This window comes from Pelodiscus sinensis, chromosome 14 (genome assembly GCF_049634645.1).
Source record: "Pelodiscus sinensis isolate JC-2024 chromosome 14, ASM4963464v1, whole genome shotgun sequence".
In the NCBI taxonomy this organism is placed as follows: domain Eukaryota; kingdom Metazoa; phylum Chordata; order Testudines; family Trionychidae; genus Pelodiscus; species Pelodiscus sinensis.
The window spans coordinates 5890747-5902994 of record NC_134724.1 but is presented as its reverse complement, the minus strand read 5'-3'; the positions used below and the strand labels follow the sequence as shown (position 1 = coordinate 5902994).

General features: G+C 48.5%; 1 protein-coding gene across 4 annotated transcripts in view; it reads right to left on the bottom strand.

Moving 5' to 3' along the window:
- The window catches only part of IGDCC4 (immunoglobulin superfamily DCC subclass member 4), a 235593-nt gene continuing 223345 nt past the window's right edge, over positions 1 to 12248 (bottom strand). For 3 of the 4 annotated variants that reach the window (XM_075896895.1, XM_006129178.4, XM_075896897.1), the window contains one exon: positions 6444 to 7965. In XM_075896895.1, the coding sequence (XP_075753010.1) occupies positions 7435 to 7965 (531 nt within the window). In that variant the 3' untranslated portion in view covers positions 6444 to 7434. Of the gene's footprint in view, positions 6401 to 6443; positions 7966 to 12248 lie in introns of those variants that run through there. The other variant, XM_075896896.1, reaches the window with a different exon arrangement.

The window sequence follows — 12248 nt, the reverse complement described above, 5'->3', positions numbered from 1 at the left end:
TTTTTTGTAAATATTTTATTAATAATACATTAGTTAAGGAATATAAGGACAATTTCTTCTTACATTTTAACACTAAAGAGTATTTGTGAAGTAAGAATAGTCTCTGAAGAAAGAAAGGTATAATTAAATACAGCATGGAACCAAATACAGACAATCTTTTAACACGGTCAAGTTCTGGTTACCCTTCCTTATGCATCGTGTAAAAAATAGTAAATTAAATTAAATTTTAAAATATTAGCAAGGGGAAAATGACACAAATAGAACTAGATAAAAGATTTTACTGGACTAAACTTCTCATTTCAAACAAGGATCCTGGTTAGAAAAGACACAGTCATCCTTGCAAAGGGATCAGTTTCTAATGAGAACAAAAATATATATATATATAGTGTTATATAAAAGCGGTCGCTTTCCTATGATACATCCTGTATGGGCTGATATCAGTTATTAATTATTTACTTTTCAAAAATCAGAAAACCTAGAAGGTTACAAATTAGCTCAGTTGTAACTATATAAACCAGAACTTTACACTCTGTTAAAAAAGAAAAGAAACCAAATCAACAAAATGAAAAAAAATGACAAACAGATTTTTGAGAACCAAATCATGTTTCACATAAGAAATTCAAAGAAAAGAATCAGAATTTTGACTTTCACGGCATCAAGGAAAATGTAGTTGCGTAACCCAATGATAACATTAACACTACAAAACTTAAGTTGGGGAGACAGATTTGATATTTAAGCAATGTAAAAACAATATACATAGGCAAAAAGTTGACTAGCAATAATCTTTAGTGTTACTGAAGGAAAAGAATGGGCGGGTAGAGGAAAAAATAATGCTAACTTTTAGTAAGATACATGAACTCTGATGTGTAAGTAAAGGTATCAACTTTTTTTGTATGTCTGTGAGAAAGGTGCAAGAAAGCTACTTCTCGAAACATTTCATGATAAAAAAATATATGCACTGGTTATTTCAGCTGTGTACACATAATGCATATTACCCCATTTCTTCAGCTTTTAGTCAACAAGGAAAACGTAAAAGCCCAATACATGTAGAATAAGTACAGAGGCAGGGAAACAGCCACATAAATTAGGTGACCAGACACTGGACATAATCCATTGTGTGCGCTAATGTGGAAGATCATGTTAAAAAGTGACTTCAGTACAGTTTTGGGTTCAGGTCCTCAGCCTCACGGGAATGACACTGGTTGACACCAATAGATTCGTTTGCTTTTATGGTTCTCACCAATCCCGGGTCACGGCCGTACTCTGATGTACCAAGTGCTGTACGTTTCATGCTCTGGAACAATTGGGTTTGGTGGAATAAGAGGAGAAGAAGAAGGCTGGATGCAAGGAAACAAAGTAGCCATGTGATGCAAGCTTTCTGCCTACACAGTAGCGGTCAGGAGCATAAAGAGAATCCTTCACACTTTTCATAGCATCTTTCCTCTGAGGATCGCAAAGCATTGAACTAAGCCGCACAAAACCCTGTGAGGTAGCTTTGTACAGATAGGGAAACCGAGGCACGGGCAGATTACATGACTTAACCAAGGTTACACAGCAAGTCAGTGTGGCAGAGGTGGGAAGCAGAAGCCACAACTCCTGGATGCTAGTTCTACACCCTAGTCTTGAAACTCAACTCCCTTCCTGAATGTGAATTAAACTACAGAGCAGAGAAGTGTGTCACTGGAAGGGTCAGATGGGACAGCGATTCAGCGACCAGCACCAATCATTTCTGTCTGGAAAAATGCACCCAACGATTACATATCAACTTACCATAGTTTTTCTCTTTGATTATATTTCCAGTTGTATAAGAATCGCCCCAGTGTTTGTTTCTAAGGGTGCACCTACACAGCAAAGTTCTTTTGGAATAATGGTTGTTATTCCGAAATAACTATGCGAGCATCTACACAGCCATTCCATTATTTCGAAATAGTTTCAAAATAATGGGCAGTCTATTCCGAAATCTGTAAACCTCATTCTACAAAGAATAACTCCTATTCCAAAATAGCTATTTCGAAATAAGGTGTGTACAGATGCTCCCCTTCTGCTATTTTGAAATAGCCCCTTACCAGAGCCATTCTAAGTTATTCCTCCCCAGGGCCTCCTGGAATGAGGTTTACCTGGGTGGTCGACAAATGCCTTTGATGTCGACACCCGCGCGTCCAGACTACCGTGCAGAGCCGACAAACAGCTGATTGGCTCAGCGCGGCAGCCATGTAAATTTAAATGAAGCGGCAATTATTTAAATCGCCGCTTCATTTTCCTATGCCTGGTAGCCTCATCTACATGCCTCTGTCGCCAGAGGCATGTAGTCTAGACGTAGCCTTAGACTTGTACTCTTTGGAGCAGAGCAGGGAGAAGGGTTAGTACAGTAACAGCCAATCAGGTCTCTCGATTCCATCAGGCCGGAGGAAATCAGCAATTGCTATTGGCTAGTGAGAAGAGAATGATGTATAAGTCAGTACTAGCATTTAAATGAGTCAAGATTTAAACAGAAAGCTGGTCTTTCCCTTAACTGCAGTGGGCCGGTCTAGTAGAGACTGATTTCGAGACGTGGCCTCTTTCTGTTTTGCGCCCACAATTTAGGAGGGACAAATAGGAACACTGCAAATGGTGAAATGGCTCATACCAGTGAATGATCCATATTGTCTGTGATCCCATCTCTGAGCCTGGCCACTACCAGATACTTTGGAGGAAGGCCCCGAAAGCCCCATAGAGGAATTATGGTGCATCTAAGCAAACTCCTTCTTAACCTCAGGCAGCTAGTAGTTGCCTTATGCACTAAAACAAAAGGGGCTATATCCCCAATGTATTTTATCCTATTTCATGTAATTGTGGGTTGATCTTATGGGCCATGGAATGTTTCATCTTTTAATGTTCCAGTCTGCTAAGCTCTTAGCAAAATGTCCTGCAGCACTGAGTTCCACAGCTGAATCATGCATTGTTGAGAACACATTTCCTTTCATCCACTTCAGACTGGGTGCTGTTACAGTTCTGTGTGTGTCCCGCTGCTCTGGTATTACATGAATAAATGAGGAGCTCCCAACTAACCATCTCTCCTCTGATCTGCCCATCATTAAATTATGGTGGTAGTCCTTAGGAAGGTGCCAGCGTTAATAAAGCCGTGTGTGAACAGGACTCCAATTCTGTACGTGTTCCTGTTCATTAGCCACCCCTCCACTGCCAGCCACAAATGGCCTTTCTTCAGCTGTTGCCACTCGGCAGGTCTACGTGGCTCCAGGTAGGGAAGGGATCGTTCAGAGCTTCCTTCATTGTCTGCAGCCTCACAAACCTGCCCATGGCGGAGGCCTTTCCTCCAGAAGCAGCTGCCAGTGAGTGGCGACGTGCTGCGGCCACTATCTGCATTCCCTTGACATTAAGATCAATAGGACGGGACTGGTTCCCAGCAAAACGGTAATCGCTGTTCGTAAGCGGCACTATCCTTTCCTAGTCCTAGCACGAGGAGTCCTGCAAGTACGGAGGTTAGTTCGCTGCCAATCTTAGTTATCGGTGGGAAACGGGACGCTTGTCCCCACAAGAGTATATTGCTCTATTTTATTCTAATCTCCTGCCTAAGCCTTTAATCCTGGCCGGTGCCTTCCCCTGCAGCCTTTCCATTTCTCCCAGAGGCTTTCGGAGCAGGGGAACCCACATTAAACACTGTCTCCGCACAGAGTTAGCATGTGCGAATTAGCCCATGGCACTCCGGGTTCCAGAATTGCTCTCTATCCCTTTCTTAAGTACGCCAAACATCTGGTTTGCTTTTATCCCCCCCCCCCCTTTGACTGCTGCAGCACACCGAACACGTGTTTCCACTGCAATGGCTGTATTGGCAGCCAGGGTTACTTCCTGAGTGGGTCCAGTGAATTTAAAACCCATCGACATGTAGGTAAAGAAATGTGGGCATGGATGAGGTCGTGAAGACACGAGGGGCAGCTGCGATCTCACAGGGCATGGCAGCCAGGTTGCACCTGCCCATACGTGCCCCACACAGAACGGTGAGAGTGTGAGCTCTCCACCCACGAAACAGGAGGCCCCGGGGAGACTCCCCCAGACCAGGCACAACCAGACCTCTCCAAAGGCTCTTTCGGAAGAGCAGAGCCGCTTTTTATTCTTTTAATGGAATTGTTGAGCTCAGCACTGACCCTTCCATCCCGTGGCAGAGGGGCAGGCGCGCCGGAGGGTCTCTCAGGCAATGGCGACAAACGACAGGCCCGGTCAAAGGGGACCGCAGCGCTCGCCTGTAGGGAGAGGCTGAGAGCAGTAGACTGGGGTGTCAATCTACAGAGCACGAGGCTGCCGTGCCGATGGCAAAGCCAGGTGGCAGGGCCCGCCTGGCGGCTAGCGTGCGGAAGGCTAGAGCGCCGTAGATTGGTACCCGATTTGCCGCTCTGTACAGACAAGCCCTTCCATTCGGTGCGGGGAGCCACTGGTGTCTGCCACTTTGTGGCAGCTCATGGACTGGTGCTCCAGAGCCTACTCTAGCTTCCCCCCGGGGCTGGGCAAGGGCGGGAAGGACAGAGCTGTGGCAGGGATCACTTACAATACTGGGGACAGAAGTTCTACGCCAGAGACAGGGAGCCCAATGGCAGGGGAAGCAAGATCCTTAAACGTGGGTTAGCTCATACAGGGCTTGACTGGGTGCTGGACACAGAGCCAGCCCAAGCTACGGGCTGACCGGGCGACAGCCTGGGGCGCCCGATTTTGAGGGGCGCCACGCGGTGCTGCCAGGCCGGGTGGGGGCGGAGCCGCACATGCGCTGCACGCCCAGGGTGCCAGAATGGCTTGGGCCAGCCCTGGCTGGACAGGGCCTTTTAGTTCAGCCTTATGGCTGGGCACACACATCGGGTTCCACCTGGAATCAAAGGGAGCCTCCCGGAAGAACCTGAGGCAGGACCGGCCTGCTCAAGAGGTATCTGATTGTTTCCGTGCCGTGCCCCAGGAAACGCCATTAACACGAATGGGAATGGCAAGCAGTACGGGAAGACTAGCCCTGCAGGATGGGAAGACCCTGCAAAACGTTTGCTGTAAGTGGCCTCTTGCACCAGGGGGAGCGACTCGGGCTGCCTGTGAGTACACGGTTCTCTGCTGCTCACCAGGGCTGGATCGAGATGGAGGAACCTTTCACAGATCAGCACGAAGGTCTCCAGGACATTTTTCTGGCCAGTTCCAATGGAAGCCAGGTTGGGACGGGTGGGGGCACGTCTGCTCAACACCCGCACTGTCCAATGCATTCAGACCCTCAGCACCTGTCCCGGTCTGGCACAGTCCGCAAGGTGCCCTATTCACACATGGCTGTTGAGAATCTGAAAGCGACCGGCGAACGACCAGGCGGCAAGTGACTCCTTTCTTTTCAGCGGGTCAAGCAGAGAGAAAAGACCCTCAGGAAACAGCATCAATAACGAAGAGCAGACGAGAGTCTTTCAAATCTGTCGGTGTGAACTCAAGGTGCTGTTTGAACAAGAACGCCCAATTTTTTTTTTTTTTTTCAAATCTCGGCACTGCCCTTTGCAGGGTAAATTCACACTCCGAGCAGCAGGTGCGAATCCCAGTGCGACGGGGCAGACTCATGCTCGTGCTCATGGACAGGGGCGGCCCGAGGCGGGCTGCCGGCAGCTGGTGCCCCAGGCGGAATGCGCGATCGGCGCCCCCACCTCCACAGCCCTCAATGGCGTGATGGCATCACTGGGCGCCCCGTTTAACGCGGCGCCCTAGGTGACGGCCGAGTCAGCCTATACACACGGGCCGCCCCTGCTGATGGACCCTGTGTGCTAAAAACAGCGCAGTGCAGGGCACGAGCAGCAGAACAGGCCAGCTGCGTGACTATGTGGCATCAGTCTTAGATGGGTCCGTAGTGGGGGAGGCTCGCCCCTTCCATGGCCACACTCTGTTTTCACACTTCATGCCAGCTGGTGTAAGCAGAGGTGACTTGCTGGGGGAGCCAAGTCCCCTCGCCCCGATTTGCAGCTCACATGGACGGAGCATGCTCAATAACACTGCTGAAGCCACCTGCTCTCGCTCTACCCCCCCTCTCTCGGTTGTCTCTGAGTAAGTCAGTCTCCTCCAACCCCTGCCCGCATGCTGGACCCAGCCTAACAATGCACTTGGGCCAATATTGCCAAATGACTTGTGATTTTGGCTGCTTAATTTGAGCCACTGGAAAGGGACCCGATTTTCTGAAACCCCTGGGTACCCACCCTCAGGCAATCCGGCTGCTTTAAAGTGTCGCACACTGAGCCCAAACAAAGTAACACCTCCAAACATCGCGGCACCATTCTCTTTACCGATACGAGCCCCTTAACAACATGCTGCTGAACATCTCCCCATCTGACATGACCTTTTTGCAAAGCACAGGCTTCTACGGCCACACACATCCGACACGCCAGTCCTAGGGCAGGTGGGCCTGCAGCAACATATTAAGAAGAAACAAAGCAAGACAGACGTCAGACCTGCAGCGCTATTCATTAAAAAATAGTCCACAACCAGTGCAAACATATTCTTTAGAAAAAGGCAGTATAAGAATAAGTTAAAAACTAAAATGGACTATAACAAAAGAGTAAATCTACGGCTTTTTTTTTTTTCTCTCCAACAGACATGAGGTAGTTGCGTTGTTAAGGAGGAAAAAATAAAGAGAGAAGTAGTAAAAATGCTACTCTATACCACACGCTACTCCACTTTATAAAATTAAATAATATAAAGATGCTCCAAGGAAATAAAAATACATTGTCGTACATTAAAAGGAGAGAGGCTGTACCTAAAATGATAGGTACAAGAACCTACGTGACACAAAGTCCAGCTCGGTGAAGTGACCGAGACGCTGGAAAAGGTTCTATATCGTACAAGTTGTTAGAAGCACTCGCAGAGTGTGTAATAAAAGGCCACTACGTCAGCCTGCTAGTAGTATCTACTGTGGTAGTGTACAAAGGGATCATTAAAATCATTTTAACCATGGGCGAGCGGAGAAGGCCACTGGCTATAGCTAGTTGCCTTTCGGCAGGGGGCTGGTTCAACTGCTTGGGTTGCTTGCTCCACAAAATGCATCACAAAGCTGCAGAGGGCAAGGTGAGGCAGCAGCCCTCTGCCCTGATGAACAGCAACACGGGAGAAGAGAAGCTTAATGTCATCTCCTTCTTGCCACCTGTAACAAGGTCCTGGCAGGCCTCCGCATGGAACAAATGGAAACCCCTGCACAGCTGAGGGCGGGAGGGTCTGTTTGAGTTCTGGGCTCACGCCAATCTACACGTTGATTTATTTAGGGTGGATTTAGGGCTGTTCGCCTGTCCAGGAACCTGACCCGTTAGGTGCTGAACACCCTCAGCCACACCGAACTGACTGTGAGGTGAGTTGTTCACAGCTCTCCCCCGGATCTGGCCCCCATCGTAGCTCGCGCCTCCCTCTTCCAGCTCTCCCGTGATCAAAATCAGATTAATTTCCTCTTTAATGGTTATGGACACGCGTCACGTTCTCAGATGCTGAGGATGAATTGATTAGCGCTGAGATACTACACAGAGGTGCGTCCTGTGGGCCTGTGGGAAAAGCTTGGCACTTGGCTGGCTGGACGTTCCCTCGGCCGGCTTGCAGACAGCCCGAATCTCCACTTTCCACAGAGTTCCCATTTTCTCCATGCCTGGGGAAGCCATTGGTGAGCCCACAAGTGCCGACGGCTTCCACTTTGTTCGTTTTTCTGTCAGTACTTAACGGGCTCTCCTGGGCGTGCCGCTCAGGCTGGCCAGGGCTGTCCACTATCGCTTTGCTGACATTCGACCTGGCGATCGGGGAGGCGTCCAGGAGTGGCTCGTCGGAGGGGAAGTTGTCTGGGCTGTGCTCCTCGGGCTCCGTTTCTTCAATGTCCAGCGGGTGAAGCCGAGAGCCACAGTCTCTGTCAGCGGCGGAGAAATCGGAATGGACGATGACTTCGGCCTCCACTTGATGGAGGCCGATGGGCGGTTGAGTTTTCACCACTTCGTTCTGTTGTGAAGCAGAAAGCAAAGGGATTAAAGTGACTAAACTCGGATCACGTCGCCCCTGGAGCCCGACAAACGGAGAAGCCCTTGTTTAACCGGAAGCACGTGTAGGCCCACTCATTTCAATGGGCCTACGCACATGCTTAAAATTAAGTGCAGCTTTATATGCCTTACTGGATTGGAATCTTAAACACGGCTCAGGCTGGGATACAAGCAACAGCCCAAGTCGCCCAGCAGACTGGCTTAAAGGCATGACAACTTTGGGCCGCTCAGGAACAAGAGTGTACGATACAGAGGCAGCAGTGCGGGGCGGCAGCAGCCCCTCTCTGCGGGGATCCGAGCTCCCCACGGACAGAGGCTTCTCCGCCTCACAAGGTGTCTTCCACAGTGTGTCCTTTCAGTCCCAGCCAGATTTTCCATCAGCGTTTGGCAATCAATGGTGGAAACAGAGCTCACTGTACGCCCAAAACTATATACGTCATTTAAAAAACAAACATTGGGCTATGTCATTTTAAAAGGTAAACACTCTAACAAAAGCCTGGGCAGATCAATAGCCCAAAGCATTTCCGGGCGTTTGTTCTTATGAGTTTAGACTGTCGTGAGCCCGGCAATGATTTCAGGGGGGAAATATTTCCTAAGGTCGGGGCTTGGCAAATGTGCGAGGTCGGAAGGGCTGTGTGGTCAAATGTATTTGCAACTCTGAAGTCAGCACACACAAGGTATTGCAGTCATCTCCCCAGTTTGGACGGCTGATCCCCAGGGCAGACACTGTGCACAGAGAAGGGACGTAAAACTCCATTTAAAAATGGAACCGTAGCACTGCTAAAAATCGTAGCTGTGACCCGGTTACACGCTGCAGGTAAATAAGCTTTATACAGCCTCTCCCAGAGAGCCAGAGTATAACCTGCAGCGGGGGCGGCGGGGGGTGCTCTGGCTGGAGCAGCCCCTGCCTATGGTGGTGGGGGCTGAACCCATGGGACTGGAGCAGCCCCTGCTTACGGTGGTGGGGGGGGGGGGTGGAGTGGACCCCATGGGGATGACGCAGCTGCTGCCTATGGTGGTGGGGATGGACCCCGTGGGGATGGAGCAACCCCTGCCTGTGGTGGTGGGGGGGGGGACCGACCCCATGGGGATGGAGCAGTCCCTTCCTGGGGAAGTAGGGAGCCGCTCCAGCCCCTATTGGTTAACCGGTTAGCTATTTACATCCCTGGTGCAGAGTGCCCGCTTGTGACAGCGAAAGCCCTCCCTTGGCAAGGAGTGCAGTGGATTCGCACTGAAAACGGGGCAGGAAGAGTGTGCCTGGATACCTGTCCTCTGCACTTATACACCACTTGCCACCACAGGGCCTCCGGATGCTTTAGAAGCCTCACAACCCACATAGCTACCCATGGGGAAACTGAGTCACAAAGCTGTGCAGAGACTTCCACGGGTTACCCAGCGGCAGAAAGGGGACTCCACTCCATGGTCCCAGCCAACTGTACCAGGAGGTGGCTTAAAGGTCCAGCCAATGGCGTACAGTGACATTAAGTGGCAGGAGAGAGGTACTGCCAATCCCCGCCTTCCCCCTCAGCATTCAAAGGTCATGACTCAGGTTCCAAAGACTGAGGAGAGTTTTAAAAGTGGCAAGTGCAGGATTTATTTGCCTTAGGGTGTTGAGCCTTGAGAATTCATGAGTTCGAGCAGCAGTAGCGGGGGGAGCAGGGGAGGCTGCCGCGAAGCAGCCTCTGTCCATGGTAGGCCTGAGCTCCCCAGACAGAGGCTGCTCCGCCTCCCACGGAGGCTTGCCGTGGACAGAGGCTGCTCTGTGGGAGATGGAGCAGCCTCTGTCTGCAGGGAGCTCGGACCCCCGGAGACAGGGGCTGCTGCCGCCCTGCACTGCTGCCTCTGTATCAGAGGCAGTAGTATGGAGTGGCAGGCAGCTCGTCCACGAGGGGAGCTGGTTTTTAAACTGGATCCCCTTGCAAACCAGCTCCCCTGCACCTCTGCCTCTGATACTGAGGCAGCAGCGTGGGGCATCGGGGGCTCCCTGGGTCTGGAGTGCACTGGCTGCTGGCCCCGCCCCCGGGGACTATAGAATAGTCAAGTAACCAATGAGAATTCATGTGATTACTCATCTATTCTACTACCCGATATCTGACCTCCCTAGTGAGAGCCAAGACTGGTGGCTGTAAACAAACTTTATGGGACTGTGGGAAACTTGCCCACACCCTGAGAAGTGGCCATCCAGCTCACTCAAATCATGGCAGACCACAGATGTTGCTGGACCAGACTAGAGAGGTTCGACCTGCATCGACACTAGAACATGTGCACTGCAATGATTCCGCGAGGCTCGCCCCCTCTAGAGACAAATGCTGAGATATTCAAAAATCCTAGTGATTTCAGGTGCTTAAAGGGACAGATTTTCAGAAGGCGTGTGTTTGGCACTGGCTAAATATCAGACCCCATTGTCACATCTGAAGCTGGCACATGAGGCAAAACACGAGGCACCGAATTTGTCTATTTGCTTCTGAAAACGTTGGCTTCAGTGTACAAGCAGAGCAAGATTTGCAGGTTACCTTAATCCTATTTTATAATTGGCTAACGCTGTTACCAAACAACGCACAAAGTGAGTTCGCTCACACAACATTTAAATAGTGCCCTGCCTACATGCATCGTCTGCTTTTATTTTTAAGCAGGCTATTACTAGATTCAACTACAATGTGTTAACGAAGCAGATTTCTCTATTTTGAAAGCCTATGCAGAGTCTCCTAGACAATTAGCTTTAACATCTTTTCAATGCTTATTGCCTTTGCTAGTTAACAACTTCGCTTACTAAAAGGAAACAATCCAAAACAAGGAAGTGAACCAACCTATGTGTAACTCGCCGGCTTCCTATTTAAACCAATTTTATGTAACATTTACAGGTTTTAACACTTCTCTCCTTTTGTTGACAAACTCTGGTGGGTAGCTAAAGTGTGATGTAACTGGCACACTATAATTCGGTTGTAAAACATTGTGTCAGCTCTCTACACAACATTAATTACATCCTGTGTATAACTGATTTTCACACTGCTATCTAGGAAGGAGACATGGGATATGTGGAGGTACTTATTAGACGAGACAAAACCTAAAAGCTACACCAGGCTTTATAGCATCAGTCTGAGTTTGTATCAAAGAGCTTGAATGGGGTATTGTCACAGAGTACGATCTTAGCCAATGCTTCGCTGGAACCGATCTGTATTCCCAAGGTTGAGAACACAACATCAGAAATGTACCTGTTAATTTTCAATACTAAGTCTTGGAACATGGGAGAAGTTCCAGATGACTAGAAGAAAGCAAATGTGCCAATATTTTTTAAAAAAGGGTAAAAAGGGTGATGCAGACCTGTCACCTTCATATCGATCCTGGGCAAGATAATGGAGCAGCTGATATGGGACATGATTAATAAAGAATTAAAGGAGGGTAATTTAATTAACACTTATCAACAAGCATTTATGGAAAATAGATCATGTCAAACAAACTTGATAGCTTTTTTTTTTTAATGAAATTACAGGTTTGGTTGCTAGGGTAATAATATTGATGTAATCCGCTGGATTTCTGTAAGGCATTTGAGAGTACCACACATTTTATTTAAAAATTAGAAAGATATAGAACCAGCGGTGAAAGTACAGATACCGTCCTATTGCAACGTGGGTATCTGCCAGCTCTTTCCGTAGCTCCCTACTGGCTTTTGCCACAGCTCATCCAGCTCTTGCTGGAGCAGCACACGAGGCGCACCTGCTTACTTTCTCCTCTAGGTAAAACTATATAAAATTAACACATTAATTGAATGAAAACCTGGCTAAGCGATAGGTAAGGCCCTACCAAATTCATGGCAATAAAAAACCATGTCATGGACCATGCAAATCTGGTCTTTGGGGAGCTTTTATCTTATGCTATACAGTCTCAGAGGGGTAGCTGTGTTAGTCTGTAACTTTAAAAACAAGTAGTTAGAGACTAACAAAATTATATAGAATCATGAGCTTTCGCGGTTAAAATCACTCCCCGCATCTTTGGTCAAACCTGCAGTGGGCCTTTCTGGGCTTGGAAATGAGGATGCCTGCGTTTTCTCCTGATCTGTAGATGATGGCTAATGGGAAGTGCTTTACACGCCCTTTCAGAGGAATTTAAAACAAGCCTTGCTTTTTGACTCTTAATAGAGGCAAAAATGCAATTCCTTCTCCATGCTGGGTATTGTAGATCCTAACTCATTTCACACGTTGTTTACAATACTGCTACATACAAAAAAAAAACCCAAGTCTGTTTTGG